General features: G+C 35.8%; 1 protein-coding gene across 7 annotated transcripts in view; it reads left to right on the top strand.

The window, feature by feature from the left end:
* MEMO1 (mediator of cell motility 1) overlaps nt 1-27,751 on the top strand; it is a 164,382-nt gene that overhangs the window by 68,227 nt on the left and 68,404 nt on the right. For 4 of the 7 annotated variants that reach the window (XR_013164569.1, XM_077134986.1, XM_077134988.1 and 1 more), the window contains 2 exons: nt 3,035-3,116; nt 24,405-24,473. Coding sequence is in view for 6 of the 7 variants with exons in the window: in XM_077134986.1 (XP_076991101.1) it covers nt 3,035-3,116; nt 24,405-24,473 (151 nt within the window). In the remaining variant the exon portion in view is untranslated. Of the gene's footprint in view, nt 1-3,034; nt 3,117-16,301; nt 16,370-24,404; nt 24,474-27,751 lie in introns of those variants that run through there. The other 3 variants (XM_077134991.1, XM_077134987.1, XM_077134990.1) reach the window with 2 other exon arrangements.

Below are 27,751 nucleotides of genomic sequence, written 5' to 3'. Positions count from 1 at the left end.
CTTATTTTAATATGAAATTTATTAGGTAGCTAAAATTTTGATTTACTTAAAAACAGCAACTATTTTTCCTTTAGTTAATAATGAAATTAAGTTTTTTGCTAATTGTTCTTAAATTGAAATTTTCCAAATAAACTTTATTTTTAGTTTACTTTGGCAATATACAGTTGAAACTGTGCATTATAAAGTTGCTTATTCACATATCTCTAAACTTGTTAAAAGGGAGTTCCAATTCAGATACTTAATCTTGCTGGAAATTAGGGGAATGCATATCAAAGCAATAAAGCAATACTATTTCATACTCATCACATTGAAAAAAAATTAAAAATCTGAGAATATCAAGTAGTGGTAAGGATGTATGAAAATGGGAACTTTTAACCATTGCTGATTAAAGTATAAATTGATCTACCTACTTTTGTGGGAAGATTAGCAGTGTTTTAGTAGAGCTCAAAGATGTGCCAAACCTGGTAGCTCAATGGCAGAATTCTTGCCTGCCATGCCGAAGGCCTGGATTCGATTCCTGGTGCCTGTCCGTGCAGAAACAAACATACAAACAAAAACCAAAAAAACGTGCAGATCAATGCCATGTATTATCTGTTTATTGGTACATAATTTAGTTTCTTATGCTGCTCCAAGCAAATACCATGAAACAGATTGACTTAAACAGTGGGGATTTATTAGCTTAAAATTTGAATCTATGAAAATACTGAAATCAAGGCATCATCAAGACGATGCTTTCTTTCTGAAGACCAGCTGTTGTTTTGTCTGCCACATGGCAAAACACATGGCCACATCTGCTGGTCTCTCCCTTCTCTTCTGGTTTCGTTGATTTCAGCTTCTTGTTTCCGTAGCTTTCTCTCTCTGAATTTCATTTGCTTATGAAGAACTCCGGTAGTAGGATTAATGCCCATCCTGAATGAGGTTGGTCACGCTTTAACTGGAGTAGCCTCATCAAAAGGCCCTACTTCCGATGGTCCACACACAGAGGGATGGACTAAATTTAAGAACATCTGGTATATATACAGCTTCAAGTCACTACAGTACCTGTATAGTAAAAGTACAACGGAATAACAAAATACCAAAATCCCTCTTAAGAAGGGAGGTGCATAATGGGATTATCAAGGGGTTCAAATCTATTTGTAATATTTTAATTCTTATAAATAAAAAGGAAAGATTTTAAGTAATGTTAAGATCTAATTTAATTGGGCTGTGGGTACGTGGGTGTTTTTTTATTAACTACATTCTTTAAAATATTTAAATATTTCATGGTTTAAAGTTTAAAATAAGAGAGAATAGGTGGTGACGAAGAAGCTTTGCTTTAAAGAGGACCAGAGAAGTGGGTGTCGTTGGGGGAAGTCCATCAGTGTTAGTATAGTGTATTTGTACGCTAGTGGTTGGGTAACCAGGGGTGCAGTGGTGGGAACAGCGCAGGAGCAGTTTCTGAGGAGTCCTTGAATAAGAAATAAGATGCGATCCAGTGTAAAAGTATGAGTACTTGACTTTTTAATTTATTTTAATGTTATTTGTATAATGTCATTTTTTTTGCATGGGCAGGCACTGGGAATTGAACCCGAGTCTCTGGCATGGCAGGCGAGAGCTCTCTGCCTGCTGAGCCACCTTGGCCCGCCCTGTATAATGTAGTTTTATTGAGATATATTCACACCATACAAACCATCTGAAATATATAATCACTGACTCACAGGAATGCTTGACTTTTTTTTAGTTTTAGTTTTCATTGATATATATTATATATTCACATACCATGTAATTATCCAAAGTTTACAATCACTGGTTCACAAAATCATCATATAGCTGTGCATTAATCATCACAATTAACTTTTTTCTTTTTGAAAAATAACATATGCAAAACAATAAATTTCAAAGCAACAATTAGCTGTAGAACAGATTTCAGAGTTTGGTATGGGTTACAATTTCACTAAAAGAAATATCAATATAATGATTCAGCTATCATACTCATTTATTAAACCCTACCTTCTCTGTGTAACTCCACCATTACCTTTGATCTTTCTCCTGCTCTTTAGGGGTATTTGGGCTATGCCCATTCTAACTTTTTCATGTTGAAAGGGGATGTTGATAATATGGGATTGGGGGATGGAACTATTTGGTGTTCTGGAGAGGCTGGCCCCTCTGCATTTCAGGACTTATCTGGTTCAAGGACCCATCTGGAGGTTGTAGGTTTCTGGAAAGTTATTCTAGTGCATGAAGCCTTTGTAGAATCTTATATAACGCCCTAGGTGTTCTTTAGGATTGGCAGGAAGGGTTTTGGTTGGGGTTTAGCAAGCTATGGTAGGTAGCAGTGTCTAACTGAAGTTTGCATAAGAGCAACCTCCAGAGTAGCCTCTCGGCTCTATTTGAACTCTCAGCCACTGATATCTTATTTGTTACACTTCTTTTTCCCCTTTTGTTCAGGATGGCATTGTTGATCCCAGAGTGCCAGAGCCAGGGCTCATTCTTGGGCGTCATCTCCTATGCCGCTAGGGAGAGTGCTTGACTTTTGATAGGAGCAAGCACAGTTTGTTGAAACAGGAGGGACAGCAGTATAAGTATAGAAAGATTATTGATATGATCATGGGAATAGAGGTCTACAGTGGGGTAGAGATAAAGATCTTTAGATATGTGAGTGATCAGCCTCATAGATGTGATTTCAATGATTAATTAAGGTAAGTTTTGGTGCTCTAAAAAGCATTCACTCAGTTGTTTTCTCTTCATATACTTATAGTTTTCTGCTTTCTGTTTTGTTTAAACACCGCCTCAAATTGTAGATGACTTTGCAGTTCTTCCTCTGGGAGGAAGACTGTTGTAAATAAGTAAACGGATAGAAAGAGAGTCAGTATTAGGCCTTAAAAGTTATATGGCTTGTGGTTGATAAGTTCAAATATTAACATTCAAACTGATGCTCCCACTGCTCATTAAGTGATTTTAATTCCAAGTTGGTTCAATGGGGGTTTGTGTCATGTGTGGTTATCTGTAGCACATTGCTTTACTAACTTTAATTTCCCCTTTTATCTTTTTAAAGGACCTCAGCTGAATGCACAGCTAGAAGGTTGGCTTTCACAAGTACAATCTACAAAAAGACCTGCTAGAGCCATTATTGCACCGTAAGTTTTAAGGGTTTTTACCCTTTGTTATTACTAAAGATTGAATATCTACAAATTGAAATAAAAATTAAAAACCAAATGCTATGCTGATCTGATGGAAATTATACTAAATAATTCTGCTAATTCCTGTGGCTCTCATGAAACTCAAGGACAAAGGAATTTATTTTTTTTCCACAAGATGCATTAATTTCCATTTATTTTTGGAAATAAAACTGATTTTTAAAGCAGAGGCTGTTTATGTTGGGTAAATTTGGCAATTTCAGTAGTAGTTGCTATAAATGAGTAAGTTCTATTTTAAAATTTTAAAGATCTCCTTTAATCCAGCTAATTTTTTTCCTTGAATCCAAATAGCATGTATTTAGTTAAGTAACTTTTGTCTGTGGTGCTTGTTTACATTCTGCTGTCTATGAAAGAACTATTTTGAAGCTTCTCAGCTCATCAGATAGCAGCCTTCAGGCAATTAAATCTGATGACACAGAACAGTGCAGCTACCAAAGGGTTCACGTGATGTCAATTAAGGTGGCAGACCTTGGGAGGCAGAGTGCCAATCTCTTGAGAAACAAAGATTAATACAATCATGTGTCATAGAATGCATTGATGTTAGCTGAAGAAGGGCAGAATAATGGGAGAAGGTGACTTTTATAGGGATGATGGAAGTTATGATAGGATCTTATTGGAAAGGCAGGATTGGGGGCATTTTCTCTCAAAGACACTGAAAAATTGTATGCTTGCAAACGGTAGCATGAATAGTTATGTTTGCCAGGAAAATGACTTGGGTGATTTCTCCCCCCTCTATAGGAAAGAGAAAAAAGGCAAGACAAAAATAGTATAGTAGAGTCTGAGACCAGGAAATATTGATACACTGAGAGGGTTTTCAAAAGAAGGAAGGGAATAATGGGACATAATACATAAAACTTTTGCAAGGCTGGTTGCTTGTTTGGACAGTGTCCTTGGGTCCATTCCTAGTGCCCCTTGCCTTTAGGATGAGTGGTTCAGCTCTTGGCTCTACAGGGGCTTTTGGGGAAGTCAGGACACCTTTTTTTTTTTTTTTTTTTAATTTTTACTGAGAAATATGCATACATGTGCAGTCTAACTGTATTATACAGTCAGTGGCTCACATTATCATACATAGTTGTTTATTCTTCACCAGGATCATTTTTAGAACATTCGCACCACTCCAAAACAGGAAATAAAGAGAAAAATAAAAGTACTCATACATCTCATATACCCCTTACCCCTCCCTCTCAATGACCCACAGTATTTCAATCTATTATTATTTATTATTTAATTTATCTACCCTATTATTTATTTATTTTTATCATTATTATTATTATTTTTTTTACTTATCTACCCATACCCTGGATAAAAGGAGCATCAGTTACAAGGTTTCACACGCAGTCACATTGTAAAAGCTACATAGTTATACAGTCTTCTTCAAGAATCTTGGCTACTGGAACACAGCTCAACGGTTTCAGGTACTTCCCTCTAGCCACTCCAATACACCATAAACTAAAAATGGGATATCTATATAATGTGTAGCTCCCTGCTCTGTATGAAATCTTTCAGCCACTGAGACTTTATTTTGTCTCATTTCTCTCTTTCCCCTTTTGGTCAAGAAAGGTTTCTCATTTCAACGGAGCCAGGTATTGGATCAACCCTAGGAATCAGGTTTCACATTGCCAGGGAGATTTAAGTCTCTGGGAGTCACGTCCTACAAAGTGGGGGAGGGCAATGAGTGCACCTGCCAGGTTGGCTTGGAGAGATCGGCCACATCTGAGCTCTCCATTGGTGAGTCTTAGGCATAATTATCAATAGGCTTAGCCTCTCCTTCACAAGAATAAGGTTTATAGGAGCAAGCCCCAGGATTGAGGGCTCAGCCTATTGAATTGGTTGTCCCCATTGCTTGCGAGAATATCAGAAATTCCTCAGATGGGGAAGTTTAATAATTTCTCCTCTCTCCCCAGTCTCCCAAGGGGACATTGCAAGTGCTTTTTTATTCTCTGCCAAAATTACTCTGGGATATATCAGGGCATCACCCTAACCTGTACAAACCAATAAGATCTCACACTCTGTTCAAGATTCCATGTAATCATGATGCTGAAGAAACTGGACCATACAAGTTAAATTAGATAATGTGCTACCCAAAATATAAATTTTGCACCAAATAAATATCTCTCCCCTTTGTCTCACACAGAGGTTGAAGTTTGAAAATATGGGCTATATCATCCTTTACCCAGTATTCTGATTTACCTTAGTCCTGTCCAGATCATCTTCATTCATATCTCTAGATGAAGTCTGATCACTTTTTCAGCTTTTTTAACAGTGGCCAAATGGGGTAATGCTGACTTTCATAGCTTCAGTGCTCTAACTCTGAGTCTCAGGTGTCACATAAATACCCAAAGTTTCAGGGAATGACCAGGTTATATAAAAATAGCTTAGTATCTCAGAAAATTAGAAATATCAGTTATAACTCCTAAATATATGACTGCTGTAAGAACTTCTGTTTGTCTGTATATGAGCTCAGTTAATTTTGATACAGTTTCCAGTGCCAACCTTTATACACATTGTTATAAGCCCGTTAACATTTTTCTGAGAAGAGTACAGGTTGAAATTTGTGTTATTTATCTCAGAGCATCATCTTTTATGTGACTTCTATTGAAGTATGTTTGGGGCCCTGATAAATAATGGTGATAATAATAATAGGAACCATTTATTAAACAGTTAATATGAGAATTAGATTAATGTTTGGTACATAGTAAGTATTCCATAAGTGTTAGCTATTTCGTTAAATACTTTGTTAAATACTTCATTTGTATGATCTCACTTAATAGATACAGAAGCATAATCCATGACTTAAAAGTTGTGTAACATAGGAATTATTTAATCTCTTGTGCCCTCATTGCACTGTAAAGTTGAAATAGTAGAAGTAACATCTTCACTACTAGAAATTTACTTCTGAGTATTAAACTCAGAAGTGTATGAAAACATTTAGCACAGTACTTTGAGATTACTTGTTTAGTCATTCAGCAAATATGTGTAAGGCCGTTCTTAGGGCTGTTTTTAAATAAATCAAAGGCCTAACTTTCATGGCACTTTTGGTTTTTTTGGTACTTGGGGAAGACAGGCAGGAATAATTAAATAACTATTTTTGCCAGATGCTAATGGATGCTATAAAGAAAAATAAAGCAGATAAGAAGATAGAGTTATAGTGTGGGTAGGTAGTTGCTGTTTTATAATGAAGTGAGAGAGTGAACTGTGCAGATAGACATCCCGGGAAAGAAATTTTCAGGCTGAGGAACAGCATGCGCAGAGGCTCTGCGGCAGGGGCGCGCTTACTGTGTGTGAGGTAGAGTGAGGAGGCCCGTGTACCAGGAGTGGTGTGTGTGCAGGGAAGAGTGGTAGTTGAGATTGGCAGCAGGGGGCATATCAGAAAGAGACTCTGTAAGCTATCATAAGGTCTTTAGTTTTTATTCTGAGTGAGATGGTGAGTCATGAGAAATTTTGAACAGAAGACGCATCTGATCTGACTTAAGTTTTAAAAGGATTACTCTTGCTGCTGTATGTACATTATATTGTGTGGGAGCAGGGAGTCCAGTTTAAGAGGCTTATATTAGAACAGTACAGAAAGGAAATGACATGGTGGCTTGGACTGGAGGGTACAGGGGGAAGTGATGAGAAGTGTAATATTCTAGATGGATTTCTCAGGCAGAATCAGTAGAATAGAAGAGTCAAGGACAATTCCTAAATTTTGACCTGAGGAATTGTAAGAATGCAATTGCCTTTATACTGGTAAGTAGAAGACAGGGATGGAGGTGGGGAGTAGCTTTTGTTGTGTTTATTTAGAATTTAGGATTTGATTTTGATCATGTTAGCATCGAGATACCTATTATGTATTCAAGCAGAGATTTCACATGGGAAGCTGGACATATGAATCTGGAGCATGGGAAAAAGGGACCAGATTGGTAAGAGAAATATGAGTTTTGTTGGTATATGTGTCATACTTATAGTCCAAGCACAGTGTGGTTGTCTAGGGAGTAAACTAAAGATAAAGAGAAGGAGTCTGTGAAGGAGGAACAAGTCAGAAAGGAGGAAAACCAAGAGTGTGCTGTGTCTCTAGGGGGCAAGGGATGGAAGTATGTCAGGGAGGAGAAAATGGTGAACTGCGTCAATGCTGCTAGTAGGTTGAATAAAATGAGGACTGAGAACTAATAATTAGATTTGGTAGTGTGGACTGGTGACTCTGATAAGAACCATTTCTGTAGAGTGTCAGGGATGAAAGCATTATTGTAGTGGGTTCAAGAAAGAATAGAAAGAGAGTTTATAGTTTTTTTTTTGTTTTATTTTGAGGAATTTCACTGTAAATCTAAGAAACAGGGCATTTACTTGTACAGGGGTATGGTGGGGGGCGGGGCGAGGGAGATTTTTGTGTAAGGTAGAGATCTTAAAGTGTTTCTGTTTTGAAATGATCCGGCAGAGAAAGAAAAATTGATGCAGGGATAAGGGGAAGTTTGTATAAATAAGGACCTTGATTAGGTGAGAGAGAATGAGTCATCTTTACAGTAACTCATGATATAGCTGCTATCGTCATTGCCATTAATTTGTTGGTATTTTACTATTATGGTCAGCTACCCTTAGTAAAAATGCGAGTTAAAATATGAGAGCAGAGCGGACGCAACATATAATTAAGTTATAGTTAGCTTTTCATGAAAAAGTAGCTAGACTTGTTTCCTTCTTGAGGTTAGTTTTAAATGGAAATAATTTGGTAGTGACCTGAGAAATGAAATTGTCTTCTCAGAGATGATTTCCAAGTTATCCCATGCCTCAAAATGATTATTTAAAAATTATCTTGGCTTTGATGTGCATGTTTCTGCTATATAGTGACTTTGTAGTTATATTTGTATATACAAGCAGTTTCCATTTGTAATATACGAAAACGTTAAATATAGCCAAACTTCATCTTATATGATTTCCAGAAGTAATTATTTTACTCTCCAGAGTTACCTTTTTTTTGTTTTCAGAAAGTTTTCGTAATTTATTTATTTATTTATTTATTTATTTTAATTAATTAAAAAAATTAACAAAACATTTAGAAATCATTCCATTCTACATGTACAATCAGTAATTCTTAATATCATCACATAGTTGCATATTCATCATTTCTTAGTACATTTGCATCGATTTAGAAAAAGAAATAAAAAGACCACAGAATAAGAATTAAAACAATAATAGAGAGAAAAAAAAACCTATACCTCACATGCAGCTTCATTCAATGTTTTAACATAATTGCATTACAATTAGGTAGTATTGTGCTGTCCATTTCTGAGTTTTTATATCCAGTCCTGTTGCACAGTCTGTATCCCTTCAGCTCCAATTACCCCTTCTCTCTCCTTTTTTTTTTTTTTTAATTAATGGAAAAAAAGAAATAAACCCAACATTTAGAAATCATACCATTCTACATATGCAATCAGTAATTCTTAACATCATCACATAGATGCATGATCATCATTTCTTAGTACATTTGCATCGGTTTAGAAGAACTAGCAACACAACTGAAAAAGATATAGAATGTTAATATAGAGAAAAAAATAAAAGTAATAATAGTAAAAACAAAACAAAACAAAACAAAACAAAACAAAAACCTATAGCTCAGATGCAGCTTCATTCAGTGTTTTAACATGATTACTTTACAATTAGGTATTATTGTGCTGTCCATTTTTGAGTTTTTGTATCTAGTCCTGTTGCACAGTCTGTATCCCTTCAGCTCCAATTGCCCATTGTCTTACCCTGTTTCTACCTCCTGCTGGACTCTGTTACCAATGACATATTCCAAATTTATTCTCGAATGTCCGTTCACATCAGTGGGACCATACAGTATTTGTCCTTTAGTTTTTGGCTAGACTCACTCAGCATAATGTTCTCTAGGTCCATCCATGTTATTACATGCTTCATAAGTTTATCTTGTCTTAAAGCTGCATAATATTCCATCATATGTATATACCACAGTTTGTTTAGCCACTCTTCTGTTGATGGAGATTTTGGCTGTTTCCATCTCTTTGCAATTGTAAATAACGCTGCTATAAACATTGGTGTGCAAATGTCCGTTTGTGTCTTTGCCCTTAAGTCCTTTGAGTAGATTCCCAGCAATGGTATTGCTGGGTCGTATGGCAATTCTATATTCAGCTTTTTGAGGAACTGCCAAACTGCCTTCCACAGTGGTTGCACCATTTGACATTCCCACCAACAGTGGATAAGTGTGCCTCTTTCACCGCATCCTCTCCAGCACTTGTCATTTTCTGTTTTGTTGATAATGGCCATTCTGGTGGGTGTGAGATGATATCTCATTGTGGTTTTGATTTGCATTTCTCTAATGGCCAGGGACATTGAGCATCTCTTCATGTGCCTTTTGGCCATTTGTATTTCCTCTTCTGAGAGTTGTCTGTTTAAGTCTTTTTCCCATTTTGTAATTGGGTTGGCTGTCTTTTTGTTGTTGAGTTGAACAATCTCTTTATAAATTCTGGATACTAGACCTTTATCTGATATGTCATTTCCAAATATTGTCTCCCATTGTGTAGGCTGTCTTTCTACTTTCTTGATGAAGTTCTTTGATGCACAAAAGTGTTTAATTTTGAGGAGCTCCCATTTATTTATTTCCTTCTTCAGTGCTCTTGCTTTAGGTTTAAGGTCCATAAAATCGCCTCCAGTTGTAAGATTCATAAGATATCTCCCAACATTTTCCTCTAACTGTTTTATGGTCTTAGACCTAATGTTTAGATCTTTGATCCATTTTGAGTTAACTTTTGTATAGGGTGTGAGAGATGGGTCTTCTTTCATTCTTTTACATATGGATATCCAGTTCTCTAGGCACCATTTATTGAAGAGACTGTTCTGTCCCAGGTGAGTTGGCTTGACTGCCTTATCAAAGATCAAATGTCCATAGATGAGAGGATCTATATCTGAGCACTCTATTCGATTCCATTGGTCGATATATCTATCTTTATGCCAATACCATGCTGTTTTGACCACTGTGGCTTCATAATATGCCTTAAAGTCAGGCAGCGCGAGACCTCCAGCTTCATTTTTTTTCCTCAAGATGTTTTTAGCAATTCGGGACACCCTGCCCTTCCAGATAAACTTGCTTATTGGTTTTTCTATTTCTGAAAAATAAGTTGTTGGGATTTTGATTGGTATTGCATTGAATCTGTAAATCAATTTAGGTAGAATTGACATCTTAACTATATTTAGTCTTCCAATCCATGAACACGGTATGCCCTTCCATCTATTTAGGTCTTCTGTGATTTCTTTTAACAGTTTTTTGTAGTTTTATTTATATAGGTTTTTTGTCTCTTTAGTTAAATTTGTTCCTAGGTATTTTATTCTTTTAGTTGCAATTGTAAATGGGATTCGTTTCTTGATTTCCCCCTCAGCTTGTTCATTACTAGTGTATAGAAATGCTACAGATTTTTGAATGTTGATCTTGTAACCTGCTACTTTGCTGTACTCATTTATTAGCTCTAGTAGTTTTGTTGTGGATTTTTCTGGGTTTTCAACGTGTAGTATCATATCGTCTGCAAACAGTGATAGTTTTACTTCTTCCTTTCCAATTTTGATGCCTTGTATTTCTTTTTCTTGTCTAATTGCTCTGGCTAGAACCTCCAACACAATGTTGAATAATAGTGGTGATAGTGGACATCCTTGTCTTGTTCCTGATCTTAGGGGGAAAGTTTTCAATTTTTCCCCATTGAGGATGATATTAGCTGTGGGTTTTTCATATATTCCTTCTATCATTTTAAGGAAGTTCCCTTGTATTCCTATCTTTTGAAGTGTTTTCAACAGGAAAGGATGTTGAATCTTGTCAAATGCCTTCTCTGCATCAATTGAGATGATCACGTGATTTTTCTGCTTTGATTTGTTGATATGGTGTATTACATTAATTGATTTTCTTATGTTGAACCATGCTTGCATACCTGGGATGAATCCTACTTGGTCATGATGTATAATTCTTTTAATGTGTTGTTGGATACGATTTGCTAGAATTTTATTGAGGATTTTTGCATCTATATTCATTAGAGAGATTGGTCTGTAGTTTTCTTTTTTTGTAATATCTTTGCCTGGTTTTGGTATGAGGGTGATGTTGGCTTCATAGAATGAATTAGGTAGTTTTCCCTCCACTTCGATTTTTTTGAAGAGTTTGAGAGAGTTGGTACTAATTCTTTCTGGAATGTTTGGTAGAATTCACATGTGAAGCCATCTGGTCCTGGACTTTTCTTTTTAGGAAGCTTTTGAATGACTAATTCAATTTCTTTACTTGTGATTGGTTTGTTGAGGTCATCTATTTCTTCTTGAGTCAAAGTTGGTTGTTCATGCCTTTCTTGGAACTTGTCCATTTCATCTAAATTGTTGTATTTACTAGCGTAAAGTTGTTCATAGTATCCTGTTATTACCTCCTTTATTTCTGTGAGGTCAGTAGTTATGTCTCCTCTTCCATTTCTGATCTTATTTATTTGCATCCTCTCTCTTCTTCTTTTTGTCAATCTTGCTAAGGGCCCATCAATCTTACTGATTTTCTCATAGAACCAACTTCTGGTCTTATTGATTTTCTCTATTGTTTTCATGTTTTAAATTTCATTTATTTCTGCTCTGATCTTTGTTATTTCTTTCCTTTTGCTTGCTTTGGGATTAGTTTGCTGTTCTTTCTCCAGTTCTTCCAAGTGAACAGTTAATTCCTGCATTTTTGCCTTTTCTTCTTTTCTGATATAGGCATTTAGGGCAATAAATTTCCCTCTAGCACTGCCTTTGCTGCATCCCATAAGTTTTGATATGTTGTGTTTTCATTTTCATTCGCCTCGAGGTATTTACTAATTTCTCTTGCAATTTCTTCTTTGACCCAGTCGTTGTTTAAGAGTGTGTTGTTGAGCCTCCACGTATTTGTGAATTTTCTGGCACTCCGCCTATTATTGATTTCCAACTTTATTCCTTTATGATCCGAGAAAGTGTTGTGTATGATTTCAGTCTTTTTAAATTTGTTAAGACTTGCTTTGTGACCCAGCATATGGTCTGTCTTTGAGAATGATCCATAAGCACTTGAGAAAAAGGTGTATCCTGCTGTTGTGGGATGTAATGTCCTATAAATGTCTGTTAAGTCTAGCTCATTTATAATAATATTCGGATTCTCTATTTCTTTATTGATCCTCTGTCTAGATGTTCTGTCCATTGATGAGAGTGGGGAATTGAAGTCTCCAACTATTATGGTATTTGTGTCTATTTCCCTTTTCAGTGTTTGCAGTGTATTCCTCACGTATTTTGGGGCATTCTGGTTCGGTGCGTAAATATTTATGATTGTTATGTCTTCTTGTTTAATTGTTCCTTTTATTAGTATATAGTGTCCTTCTTTGTCTCTTTTAACTGTTTTACATTTGAAGTCTAACTTGTTGAATATTAGTATAGCCACTCCTGCTATTTTCTGGTTGTTATTTGCATGAAATATCTTTTCCCAACCTTTCACTTTCAACCTATGTTTATCTTTGGGTCTAAGATGTGTTTCCTGTAGACAGCATATAGAAGGATCCTGTTTTTTAATCCATTCTGCCAGTCTATGTCTTTTGATTGGGGAATTCAGTCCATTAACATTTAGAGTTATTACTGTTTGGATAATATTTTCCTCTACCATTTTGCCTTTTGTATTATATATATCATATCTGACTTTCCTTCCTTCTACACTCTTCTCCATACCTCTCTCTTCTGTGTTTTCGTTTCTGACTCTAGTGCTCCCTTTAGTATTTCTTGCAGAGCTGGTCTCTTGGTCACAAATTCTCTCAGTGACTTTTTGTCTGAGAATGTTTTAATTTCTCCCTCATTGTTGAAGGACAATTTTGCTGGATATAGGAGTCTTGGTTGGCAGTTTTTCTCTTTTAGTAATTTAAATATATCATCCCACTCTCTTCTAGCCTCCATGGTTTCTGCTGAGAAATCTACACATAGTCTTATTGGGTTTCCCTTGTATGTGATGGATTGTTTTTCTCTTGCTGCTTTCAAGATCCTCTCTTTCTCTTTGACCTCTGACATTCTAACTAGTAAGTGTCTTGGAGAACGCCTATTTGGGTCTAATCTCTTTGGGGTGCGCTGCACTTCTTGGATCTGTAATTTTAGGTCTTTCATAAGAGTTGGGAAATTTTCAGTGATAATTTCTTCCATTAGTTTTTCTCCTCCTTTTCCCTTCTCTTCTCCTTCTGGGACACCCACAACACGCATATTTGTGCGCTACATATTGTCCTTGAGTTCCCTGATACCCTGTTCAAATTTTTCCATTCTTTTCCCGATAGTTTCTGTTTGTTTTTGGAATTCAGATGTTCCATCCTCCAAATCACTAATTCTATCTTCTGTCTCTTTGAATCTATCATTGTAGGTATCCATTGTTTTTTCCATCTTTTCTACTTTTTCCTTCACTTCCATAAGTTCTGTGATTTGTTTTTTCAGTTTTTCTATTTCTTCTTTATGTTCAGCCCATGTCTTCTTCATGTCCTCCCTCAATTTATCGATTTCGTTTTTGAAGAGGTTTTCCATTTCTGTTCGTATATTCAGCATTAGTTGTCTCAGCTCCTGTATCTCATTTGAACTATTCGTTTGTTCCTTTGACTGGGCCATATTTTCAATTTTTTGAGCGTTATCCGTTATCTTCTGCTGGCGTCTGCGCATTTAGACAGATTTCCCTGGGTGTTGGATCCAAAAGTTTGGAAGATTTTTCTGTGAAATCTCTGGGTTCTGTTTTTCTTATCCTGCCCAGTAGGTGACGCTTGTGGCACACGTTTGTCTGCGGGTCCCACCAGTAAAAGGTGCTGTGGGACCTTTAACTTTGGAAAACTCTCGCCGTCCGGGAAGTTCGCTAGCCGAAGCAGCTTGGAAGAGTGCCAGCCGGCCCGGGGTCCGAACACAGGGAGGGTCGCTGGCCGCCGCAGCCCGGGAAAGCGCCCGTCCGAATTTCCTAGTTGGTCCGGGGCACCAAGCGTGGCGGGAGGGCGCCAGCCGCAGCAGCCCGCCCGGGAGAGTGCACCGTTCCTGGGGAGTCACGGGTTTGGAAGGGCCCCCCCCACCCGTCACCGTTCTCCGTGGCCTGGGGATTTCCGATCCAATTCTCTCAGTTGGTCCGGGGGGCCGCACGTGGTGTGGGTGCCAGCCGCCGTGGTTTGAGGGGACCGCCTGTCCAATTCTCCCAGCCGGCCCGGGAAGGGGGAAGGGAGTGACTCCGGCCGCTTGCCGCCCTGCCCGGTGAAGCCCGCGCCCCTCGGCGATCTCACTGGAGCGGGTTCTCTCAGCCAGCCAGCCGTTCCAGGATGGGGTACGCTGTCTTTTTTATCTCTGTTGTGGCTTTGGGCGCTGTTCTGTATCGTTTCTACTCCCCTAGTAGCTGTTCTGGAGGAGAAACTAAGATCCGCGCGTCTTACTAAGCCGCCATCTTCTCCGACATGGGACTTTTCTTGATAAATTTATTTTATTTTTTATGTTGCTGTTGTGAATAGACCATTTACTTCAACTTCCATTTCTAGTTGTTGTAAGTTGTTCTCCAGTCTATTCATTGCACTTGGCCCAAGTACTCCACGAGCTATGGGCACCTCCTCCGTGGGTCCAACAGGAAGAAATTGCTTCCCTAATTTATTTTAAGAAAACTGATAAGATGCATCAGATAAGAGAGGTTCTGTAGCTCTAGGCTTTCTTTCTTTTTTGTTTTCTACCTTTTAAAAAAATTTATCACTATCGACTTTTTTTTTGTGAAAAATAAGCATGTATAAAAAAAGCAATAAATTTCAAAGCACATTGCAACAATTAGTTGTAGAACAGATTTCAAAATTTGTTGGGTTACAGCTCTACAATTTTAGGTTACTTCTGGCTGCTCTAAGATACTGGAGAGTAAAAGAAATATCAATATAATGATTCAGCAATCATACTCCTCTGTTAAACCCTACCTTCTCTGTATAACTCCACCATCACCTTTGATCTTTCTCCTCCCACTCTTTAGGGTATTTGGGCTATGCCCATTTCCAATTTTTCCATGTTGGGAGGGATTGTTGATGATATGGGATACAGGGATGGAACTAGTGGATGTTCTGGAGAAGTTGACCCCTCTAGGTTTTAGGATGTATCTGGTCCAGGGACTTATCTGGAAGTTGTAAGTTTCTGGAAGGTTACCCTAGTGCATGGAACCTTTGGAAAATCTTATATAATGGTGTAGGGATTCTTTAGGATGTGCAGTAATGGTTTTGGCTGGGGTTAGGCAAATTATGATATGTAGCAATGTCTAACTGCAGCTTGGGTAAGAGTGACCTCCAGAGTGGCATCTCGACTCTATTTGAACTCCGTCAGCCACTGATACCTTATTTATTGCACTTCTTTCCCCCCTTTTATTCAGAATGATGCTGTCGATCCCACGGTGACAGGGCCAGACTCATCCCTGGGGGTACCTTTTTTGGGGGGGGGGGGTAGAAATGCAATGACAAATATTTTATTGTTATGTAATGTGAAAAGATCTTTAGAACCACTTACTCATATGATAATAGAGAACTTATTTTGAGATTTCTACATTTATTTCAAATCAAGTCTATGAAAAGCATACTTCAAATCTTTATAAATTCTAACTCTCTAAGTCCAGTTTTTCTTAGACTGTATTTCAAAGATGTAAAGCATATCAGGGGACCCTTGAAAAGCAAAGCAGACTGTGTGAAAATAGCACACTTTCTGAAGAGCTTAAACAGATTGCTCATTTTTATGTTGATACAGTTTAAATAGAATAAATATTTTTGAATAAATATTGAGCCATAAATTATCAATCTTTTCTTGGTTTTGTTTTAAATATTTATTTTTATTGTATTTATATACATTTTAACACAACAGCATACAAACACGAACATTCTTACCATGTGATCATTCCGTTCTTCGTATATAATCAATAACGCACGATATCATGTAGTTGTTTATTTGTCACTATGAACATTTCTTAGAACATTTACATCAAATTCAGAAAAAGAAATAAAAAGATAAAAGAAAAAAATCTCATACATGCCATACTCCTTGTCCAACCCTCTCATTGACTGCTAGTATTTCCATCTACCCAATGTATCTTAGCCTTTGTTTCCCGTTTTTTTTTCCTTGCATGGGTAGGCACCGGGAAACAAACCCGGCCTCTCGCGAGGCAGGCAGGAACGCTGCTTCTGTGCTACGTCGCACCGCCTTTTGATGTAAAAACCAGTTAAAAAATTTTAAAGGTAAAAAACATTTATGTAACAGACCATTGTATATATATATACAGTGGAACATACCTGTAGAAATTCTGCAGTGTATATCATGAAACAGTGAATCTTCAGAAATTAATATAGTTATTTCGGTTACTGGGGGTACATAAGTTGTTTATGTCTAATTCTTGTTTATATTAAGTGATATCTTAATATGTTATCTCTTATAGCAATATCACAAATGCTATATGTTCTAGCCTTGAAAAAATCTAGGTATGCAACATTGTGGTTAGTTTATTCTTATTTGACTTGAATAACTTCAAAAGATTTCCTTAGCCCTTATAATTTTGTAGTATTTGTGAAATTTTATTGTGTAAAAATGAAATATTCTGAAGAGTGACTAGCTAACTTGGATATTTCTTGGCACATAATCACCTACTATTATTTTTTATTGAAGCCTAGAGGGCCATCAAACAGGGCCTATGAAAGAAAAATAAAAGGCGAGGTACAGCAAAATGAAGTTGAGAGAGGCACTGTTGAAGCTAATTCTACAAACTGGCCTGAGATCAATCAAATGTATCTGTCTTTTGATGTAAAAACCAGTTTAAAAATTTTAAAGGTATAAACATTTATGTAGCAGTGTTTTATGACTTAGTTTCTAGCTTTCTAGGTCTCTTACCTTAGCTCAGGTAACTCATAGATTATAGATTGGAGGAGATCTTCTTTTCATTTACTCCAATTTTTTTATTTTGCATTTTTGCTACCATTTTAAGTAGCAAAACTACTTAACTAGAACCATAGAATGTGACTTTGCTGAACCCTAGTTAAGTATTCTGTATCTGTCCTCTTTGATGAAAAGCTTCATGCATTATTTCCTATGTCCTCTTTAATAAAAAGTCTCACATAGAATGTGTGGTAGACTCTTGGCACTCATAGTTGATACTATTCACCTGTGACCTCGAAGGTCTTAGAATGAACAAGTTAAAGTCTATGCCATATAGTAGTTGTAATTTTCCTAAGGTAGGAATTTGAATTATATATGTAGTATAAGGTTGCTGTGTGGGAAACTGTTACTTAACCAGAAAATTATCATGGAGAGTGTGGCCTTGCATCTTCATTTGATTGTAACTCTGTTGGGGAAACGAATTCTGGAGGGTCATGAGATGGCCTTGCTGATGTAAAGTTCTGCTGTGTGGAAATGAAAGTTAACATACTCCTTTGTTAAAAGAAAGATCAATTTTTAGAGGTATGGTTTCAACCTAATGACAAATAATAGGTATTAAATTATAATTTTAAAAATTATAATTTTGTATTTTCCTTTATGAGAAGACATGTTGGAAATCAGAATTACTTAGAAAACTAGTGGGTATAATTTTTTCCGTTAAGGATTTTAAGATCTGTAAAAGACTGAGTGGGACACATTTTTATGATGCATATTTGAGTATCTGTAAAGCTCAAATTTGCATTGCCTATCTGGCTGTTACACACAAAAGAGAAAACCTCAGATGTTCTCTTAGTGAAGTCTCCTTTGTTATGGGTCATCTCTTGAGGAAACCTTGTTCCCACACACATGTAGAACCATAGATTTTGTTAGCTAAAGAAAGGTATAGGACCCAGAGGGTTAGTGGCAAAATGTGATAGTTATTACCATGACTTTCTTTTTTTACCTTGTATCTGAACCAGGAAAAAGAAAGTATTAGAAGTTCTCTTTAACTGTGATCTTGCTCCTTTCATGAATTAGAATTCTTTATTGTGGGGGTTAAGTGGAGTAGTATACTTAGTGCTTTTTTTTTTAACACTCTAGAATAGATACTCTCTTAAACTCTCCTGTGCAATTATTGTCCTTATTTCAAGCACACTTCTAAGCTTTAACTTCAGAAAGGACTAAAATCATTACATCTGAATTCTGTTATAAACCGTATATTTAACTCAATTGTGTTTTTAAATCTATCATTCTTCCCTGTGGTCTAGTAGGATACATGATTAAATAAGAGCTTTTTAAATTTCTGGGCTTGTTGCTTCATGGAATTCTTCCATTCTTCCTTGAAACATAAAGGTCTCTTCTGGTGGCGGAACATGTAGGCTCTGGAGCTCTAAAGCCTGGCTTTATTTAAGTCCCTGCTTGGCCACTTACTACCTAAGGGAAGCAAGTTTCTTAAATTTTCTATTTTAAAGTCTTCGTGTATAAAATGAGAAAAATTCCTATCTCATGGGATTACTGTGAGGATAAATGAGTTAACTTTTTTAAGTACTTAGACGAGTACCTGTCAGATAATATGCATTCAGTAAATGTTATTACCACCATCATCATCATCATCCTTGATACTCTTGTCACTAAGGCTATGTCGGGTTCTCCTTTCTAGACGTGATAGTTGTCCATTCCTCATTTCTACTGGCAGTGATGCCATCGTAGACTATGGCCTTACTACCTGATGCTTGGTATATACTGCGCCAATTTCCGAGACAATCTTCTTTTGTATCTAATCTGTCCTATGTGCTAATGTTTTTCAGTGCCAGACTGTTAATAATTTCATATTGTTAGTCCCCTGCTCAAGAGTTTGCAGTATTTTCTTTAGTATCTTGCTTTATCATGCCTAACTCTTCTGCCTGGCTCCTGCTTGGCATTACTGTTGTTTCACTGAGGCCCGCCTCGTATTTTCTTATCTACACTGTGCACTTGGGCATTTGCTCTTCTTCTTCCTTCAGTCTGGAATGCCCTTACCCTGACACTCTTACCATTCAAGTCTTACCTGTACTTCAAGTATCCAGCTTTTTTAAAAAAGCCTTTCTGACTGTTAAGAACTGAGTTTGGGCAGGAACAAGATTGGTAAAATTGAGAGAGACTCAGATTAGAAAGATAGGTTATTTGAGACTGGAGTATGGTTTGGGGATTAGGCCCTTTAAATTTCAAGGATAGCAAATAGGAACTAAAGCCTGAAAAACATACCTCTGGTGGAAACACCAGTTTAAGGTATAAGGGTTGAAAGGCGGACAGATGGGATATGGGTGACAACTGACAGCAAAAAGGTGTTGAAAATCTGAGATGTTATTCAGGTTTGAGAAGAACCAGGGGAGATGTAGGTGGACCACTTAGTTTTTAAAGTCCATATGGACAGGAAAGATGCATACTTCTGAATTGTAAAGGGAACCAATAATATTAAGAGTGGGAACAGGTGTTAGGAATCTGAGGCAGCCAGTATTGGGATCTCAGGCAGTCAGTATTGGGATCAGGATCGGTGCAGGATGACAGCAGAACTGAGTGTGCTAAGCCAAGGAATTTCCTTCTAAGTTCAGAACTAAGTTGTAAGAGTAGTGCCTTATTGAGGCAACTTGATAAGCTCCCTTGCAAGAACTGTAGGGATAGAGGGATTACCATTAATATGATCAGTAAAGCCTTCAGTGATTTCCTTGTGCCTGTTCTATGTCCCATATTACTTAACTTCATAACAAACATGGCTTCATGTGAGTTTCTTTTTCTCCATTCATGTCTTGAACTAGTTGAGATAAGGACCATTTTTAAAAGAATAGCTTCAATATATGATTAATATACAACAAATTTTGCAGTTTAATAAATTTTGACATTTATATACCCATTAAACCATCATGACAATCAGATAATGAACATACTCATTACCACAAAAAGTTTTTGCCCTTTTGTTCTTGTTCCCTCCTCCACATCTCTGGCCTCTTCCTCTCTGGCATCCACATATTAACTGTCATTGTAGATTAGTTTATGTTTTCTAGAGTTTTATATAGATGGAATCATACCATATAAACTCTTTTTGTTTGACTTCTTTTACTCAGCATGATTATTTTGAGTGTACCAGTAGTTCACTCCTTTGTATTGCTGAGAAATGTTCCATTGTATGGAGATACTATAATTTGTTTATCCATTTACTGTTTGAGGTTGTTTCCAGTTTTGGGCTACCACAAATAAAGTGACTATGAACATTCGTGTACAAATTTTTGTGTGGAACCTAATGCTTTCATTTCTCTAATTGTGAATTGGCTGGGTCATATGCAAGGGGTATATTTAACTTTTTAAGAAGTAACCAAACTGTTTTCCAAAATAGTTGTACCATTTTACGTTTCTACAACCAATGTATGAGAGTTGCAGCTCTTCCACATCTTTTCTGCACTTGGTATGGTCACGTTTTCTGTTTTTTTATTTGAGATCTTTGCATTTTATGAAATTTGAATTATACCTCAATGAAGTAATATGGCATGCTTAGTACTACCTATGCAATGTCAATAGAAATAGTGATAAACATCCTTTCTTGTTCCTAATCTTAACGGTAGTATTTCTTTTTTTTTGTTTTAATGCAGTTTTACTGATATATATTCACTTACCAAGTAATTATCCAAATTATACAATCAGTGGTTCACAATATCATCATATAACTGTGCATTCATCATCACAATTGACTTTTATTTTTCTTTTTGTGAAAAATGACATATATGCAAAAAAGCAATACGTTTCAAAGCATGCCACAACACTTAGTTGTAGAACAGATTTCAGAGTTTGGTATGGAGTACAATTCTACAATTTTAGGTTTTTACTACTAGCTACTCCAAGTCACTGGACATTAAAAGAAATATCAATATAATGATTCAGCAGTCATACTCATTTGTTAAAACCTACCTTCTCTGTATAACTCCACCATCTCCTTTGATCTTTCTCCCACTCTTTACCAGTATTTAGGCTATGGCCATTCTAACTTTTTCATGTTGGAAGGGGCTGTGAATAATATGGGATGGGGAATGGAACTAGCTGATATTCTAGAGAGGCTGGTCCCTCTGTGTTTCAGGACTTATCTGGTCTAGGAATGAACCCATTTGGAGCTTGTAGGCTTCTGGAAAGTTACCCTGGTGCATGGAACCTTTGTAATATCTCGTATAATGCCCTGCATGTTCTTTAGGGTTGGCAGGAATGGTTTTCGTTGAAGTTTGGCAAACTATGATAGGCAACAATGTCTAGCTGAAACTTGCACGGTTAGTCTCCAGAGTAGCCTCTCAACTCTATTTGAACTCTCTCAGCCACTGATACCTTATTTGTTACATTTCTTTTCCCTCTTTTGTTCAGGAAGGCATTGTCGATCCCAGAGTGCCAGGGCCAGGCTCATCTCTGGGAATCATAACCCACGTTGCTGGGGACAACATTGGTGTATTTTTTTTCAGTCCCTGGATGCCATACCCCACATAATAGGGTGGGTAATGGTTACACTTGCAGAGTTGGGCTTAGAGAGAGAGGCCAGACCTAAGCAACAAAAGAGATCCTCGGGAATGAACTCTTAGGCATACCTATGGGTAGGCTAAGCTTCTCTGCTACATAAATAAGCTTAAAAAGAGCAAGCCTCAAGATCAAGGGCTTGGCCCCTTGAAGTGGGTGTCCCTAATGTTTGACACAGTATCAGGGATTTCCCTGGTGGTAAAGTTTAATAGTTCCATATTTTTTCTCCCATCCCTCAAAAGACTGCCAATACTTTTTGATTATGTGCTTCATATACTCTGGGATATATCCTGGCATTACATTAAGTTATACAGGATTACAGGCCCTCATTCTCATTCTGGGCTCCCTGTGTTTGGGGTGTTTAAATCTTCTATCCATGCACGTTGAGTTAGATTATGTGCTACAGAAAATTTAGCTTCTGGACAAAATAAACCTTTCTTTTTTTGTCTCATAGAATAGGTGAAATTCTGAAATACAGTGTCTTCCTTATCCCTGTATTCTGAAGTATTCTAGCAAATATGTGATGGTATCTCACTGTGGTTTTATAATTTGCATTTCCCTAATGATTAAAGATGTTGAGCATCTCTTCATGTACTTAATGGCTATCCCAGTCTATTCTTTGATGAAGTGTCTGATCACACCTTTTGGTTATTTTTGAAATTTAGATGGTTTGTCTTCTTACTGAGTTTTAAGAGTTCTTTATGTATTCAGATATAAATTCTTTACGAGATATACGCTTTACATATATTTTCTGGTTTTTTAAGAATATTTTTATTGACAAATCTTCATACACATACAGTCCATACATGTATAATCAGTGGCTCACAGTATCATCACACAGTTGTGCATTCATGACTATGATCATTTTTAAAACATTTGCATCACTTCAGAAAAAGAAATAGAAGGAAAAAAGAAAAAATTCATACATCCCATTCCCCTTACCCTTCCCTCTCATTGACCACTAGTATTTCAATCTCCCCAATTTATTTTAACTCCCAATCCCCTATTATTTATTTATTTATTATCCATATTTTTTTTACTCGTCTATCCACAAGGTTTTCGCAATCACAGTCATGTTGTGAAAGTTATATCATTGTGTAACTGTCTTCAAGAATCAAGGTTAGTGAAATACAGCTCAACATCTTCAGGTACTTCCCTCCAGCTACTCCAAGACACCATAAACTAAAAAGGGATTTCTATATAATGCATAAGAATTACCTCTAGGATAACCTCTAGACTCTGTTTGAAATCTCTCAGCCACTGAAACTTTGTTTTATTTCTCTCCTTCCCCTTTTGATCAAGAAGGCTTTCTCAGTCCCATGATGCTGGGTCCCGGCTCATCCTGGAAATTCTATCCCACGTTGCCAGGGAGATTTACACACCCCTGGGAGTTCATGTCCCATGTAGGGGAGAGGGCAGTGAGTTAACCTACTGAGTTTGCTTAGAGAGAGAGGCTGCATCTGAACAACAAAAAAGGATCTCTGGGGGGAACTCTTCAGCATAATTTTAAGTAGGCTTAGCCTATCCTTTGCAGAAATATGTTTCATAAGGGCTACCCCCAAGATCCCAATCTGTTTTTATTGTCATTTTAATTTACTGTGCATTCCTTCCTCACTGCATTCAGTGACATAATGATCTAGCTTGAAAATGATCATGGTGGAAATTGATTTACTTCACAGAAATTGAGAAATGCAGTAAATCAGGGTTTGATCTGTAGGTCTTGAGTTATTGTCTGTCTATATTTTAAGAAAGTAATGGAAAAAATGTTAATAATAATGCAGATTAATTTTAAAATAATGTTACGCCTGTAGCCTTTTAATTGTAATTAGCACCAAAAAAGTGAGGAAGTAGTCTTTCTAGTATTCAAAAAATGTTATCCTATGAGCAAAGAAGTTATGCAAGTCATTGAGTAATGGGTGAAGTTCAGGCCTATACCTTCGTTGTTCCCCTTGTTTGTCATTGTAACTGTAGGCTGGCTATGGATAGAACAGTTAAGTAAAAATTAGTGAAAGTATTCCGTGACAATCAATGCATAATATGGAATTTACAATAAAGAATACCATAGTTTACCATTATTTGTAAGTTGTGTGATACAAATCCTTTTTGTCTTGGTGAAATTTATAATAAGCTGATGTATATATGTATGTGTATACATTTTTTTGTGCGTATGAATAGCCAGTTATTAAACATTTACCACCATACCTTTGGCCACACACTAATAATTAATCACCAAGAGACATGTCTCTCTAGACTCATGTAATTAGGCATCAGAAAAGAAAGAAAAACACGGCCAGAAAAAACGTCATTTTACAGATGATAAGAGAACCAACGAAATGCTGAGAGACCAGAGGATAAAAGGAAAGGTGTAGTAGGTAAATTGAAAAGTGTAAAACACAGATGGCGAAGTCAGTTCCCATACCACTAAAGACAAAGAGTGAAGTGAGGTGTTAGTTGTATAGTGTTTGGTTTATTCTGATTTGACTTCCTGTGGATCTCATCATTTTTCTGTATTAGGCTAATACTATTGAAGAGGAGTGTCAAGATAGATTTTAGTAGTGTTATACATTAGCAAGTTCAAGAATGCTTTGAACTCCAAATTTTTTTTTTAGACCAAAAAAAATTACAAAATATTTTTAAAGTTTAAAATTGGAACATGGTTTAGAACATGCTATATTCCCTATTATTCTCTAGAGATTGCATCATGGGCAGCAGTGCTTTTTAATCTATACTCAACTTTGTTATGTTTACCATGATTGTATTCCTTTCAAAAGTTTTCTTTTCCGGACTATATTGATTTTGAACCTGATGATTAAGTTTTTAAAATATTTTGTTTTGTAGCCATGCAGGATATACGTACTGTGGGTCTTGTGCTGCCCATGCTTACAAACAAGTGGATCCATCTATTACGTAAGTAGTATAGTTAGATGAAGTTTTGTTTTGTTTAAGTGGAACAAGTTTGGGGATCATTTGATAATTGTAATAAGAGTAATTTGTTTTCCATTCTCGACTTCATTAGGAATTTGACATTTTATGAATTTGTTTATACTTTATAAGACATAAAATAAAATACTATTTTAAAGCTTTAACACTCTTTTTCATTGTCTTTCCCGTTGGTTGATAAAATATTTAGTTGTGGAAATATTGGAAGGTTAAATATTTTGGTTTTTTATTTATCTTTGAAAGCCTGGAATGAGCAATTTAAAGAAATATGCAAAACCCTTGTTCTGTTTTAATCATCTTGAAGTTTAAATTCCTTATCGTACTTGTGGCAAGTGAAAGGAAGAATAATTTCGTGTTGAGTAGATTACTTACCTGAAATATTTTCAAATTGAGCAGTGAATATGATATGGTGTTTGAAGCATATTGACAATAATAATTCAGTGATAGTTCTGAAATTAGTGTTTTTTTTTTTTTTTTAACTTCCTGGAAAATTAAAGCTGATTAAATAGTATACTACTCTAAATTAAGAAATAGGTGAACTTTCAAAATTTCTGCTGTAAATAGTCACTGAGATTACTTGGTTTGATGACCAGCATTTTATTTAAATAGTTAATTTACTAATTACAAACCAATATCACAATCTAGTCTGTTGCCAGAGTAAATCAGGTAAAATGGTCATTTCTTAATTCTATCAAATGTTGATTTTTAGGTAAATGCATAGTTATAGAAACATAGCATAATCCTTCAAAAGAAGTCTCACAATAGCTGTGAGATTAAGAAGGAAATCCCATCCTCAGCCCATTCTTTTGACTTTGAGCTATTTGACAAAATTTTAAAAGAAAAAACTGCCTGTTGGTTTTAAGCAGTGTTCTCTGCTGCACACTGTACCATACTTTTGTTGACAATTCATTTTAGTAAGGTTTCAGTGTTAAATAAAATGATATTATTGCTAAATTGATAAGCATTTAGTAGCTTTGCCTTGTTTATAATTATTTTTAGGAGAGTCTATAATATTTTTTTGGTACATATGTAATTTGCAATCTTAACTAATTTATTTCACAAATAAAAACAAAAGGTAATTAGATTAGAAACATTTTAAGAAGCTAATTTCATTTGACCCTGGCTGTGTAAACCAGCTATAATTAAGGTTAGTTTTTAAAACAGTTTTTTCCAAATATTTATCTATTTGACAGAATTTTTATGTTGATATTGTGTGCTAGAAGGTTACCCCAGAATTAAATTTGGTCTAGGAATACATAGATATATACTGCCTCGAGTCTATATTAGAAGTGGAAGGCATGTGTTAAAAGCAAGTTGGTAGAAACTGAGAATGGAAAGGAAAAAGAAAAGGAGAAGGAGAAAAAAAGAGAAGAGGAAGAAGATGTAAAATTATGGATGATGAGCTTAATTTTCATAGTTAGTATAGAATTGTTCAGTTCTGAATAAATAAAAATGAAAGTCTAAATGCAAAAATAATTGACAAAAATAAATGCAAAAGTTATAGTAGGATTTTCTTAAAAGTGGCTTCCTTGGGTATTCCAGTTTTTTCAAAATCCTTTGAGAAATAGAGAAAGAAGACCCTTTTAGGAACTCAGAAGTATATAGAAGAAAATAGTAACATTTGGTCTGAGAGAGGTTAAGTTCTATAACACCAGTTTCTGTTCTTACTGTCAAGTATACAATCCCTTCTTTATCACCCCTTCTTTTAAAATATAAATTTATGTATATATTTATTATATAGAGAGTATAATTATATATTATATATTTTAAAATATAAATATCATGTGACTTAGCACTTAAAAGTGATTTGGTACAGATATAATTTTAAAAAGGTATTAGAAATAACAAGTGAAAAATTGTTTCAGAAATGGTGTTGGAAAACTGACTGGCAGTATGGAAAAAGAAATCAATATAAATTCTCTACTGGTAGCATACATCAAACTAATTGCCATCTATATAAAGCAGTTAAACTAAGTGGAGGTAAATTTCGAGCCACTTGTAATTTGGATTAGAATATCTCTAAATTCTTATGAGACATAGTTGTAGAAATTATTAAAGTAATAAAAAAATTTAATAGATTAGATTTCATTAAAAATAACTTCTCTGTCATAATGTAAACAAACAAGCATTTAACAGAGTGGGAAAATTATTTACAAAAACATTGGCAAGGGCGGTGCGATGGTGCCTCAGTGGCAGAATTCTCGCCTGCCACGCGGGAGACCTGGGTTGGATTCCTGGTGCCTGCCCATGCAAACAAAAAAACAAACAAAAAACAAAACAAAACAAAAACGCAGAAGAAAATTAGCATTGAGAACAGTAAGAAAAAATTTTGGAACTCAATTGCTAGATGGCTTAGAATATTAGCTGCAATTGTAAAAAGTTAAACATGACTAATAAAAGAGAAGTGGAAATATGTTCTACTTATCTAATAAAGAAAAGGAAATAAAAACAACAGTGAGATTCCAATTTAACTTAACAATTTGAAGAGCAACAGTGTAATCCCTGTAATGCACACTGGCTAAATTGTGGTGAAATAGTTGTCTGTTTATTTTAAATATACACTTCTATTTAGTAATATATATCACTTTTAACAGTTTAGGAAAGTAATTTGTTAATAAATGTTAAGAGCCATAAATGGATATAGTTGTTGACTTAGAAATTCAGCTTCTTATCTATTAAGATTTTCACAGAAGCCTTATTCTTAAAGCCTAGATTTTTGAGTGAGTTGATTAACTGAGTATAAGTTTAGATTCAGTGGAATGTTATGTAGCCATTAAAATTTATGGTTTTGAAAGCTTTATGATAATTTGGAAGGTGGTTATAATATATCTAATGGAAAAAGGAGGGTATAAAATTGTGCAGAATTGAAAAAAAAGAGCTTTTAATATGAGGTAAAATAAACCCAAAGATTGAAAAGAAAAAAGAATGGTAGCAGTGTATAGTTGTGAGATTTTATGTATGTTTTCTTTTATGAAAAATAGGTATATTTTATGGTGAAAAAAGCATAAAACTTAGAAGTATATGTATAAAATATGATTATGAGTTGAAGATATAAACGGTCTTAAACTGACAGAATATAATGTTTGTTTGATTTTTAATATGTTGAGGTGGAACCTAACAAGATTTTCCTTTCCATAGTAACCATTAGGGCCTACAATTTAACAGGGAATGTGAGAGAGCTTGCAATGATGATAGCCATGCTTGTTTGCAGGCAACCTTGCCTGATTATTCTACAGATAGTTGAT

Source organism: Tamandua tetradactyla, chromosome 17 (assembly GCF_023851605.1).
Source record: "Tamandua tetradactyla isolate mTamTet1 chromosome 17, mTamTet1.pri, whole genome shotgun sequence".
NCBI classification, from domain to species: domain Eukaryota; kingdom Metazoa; phylum Chordata; class Mammalia; order Pilosa; family Myrmecophagidae; genus Tamandua; species Tamandua tetradactyla.
This window is presented reverse-complemented; position numbering and strand designations above follow the sequence as displayed.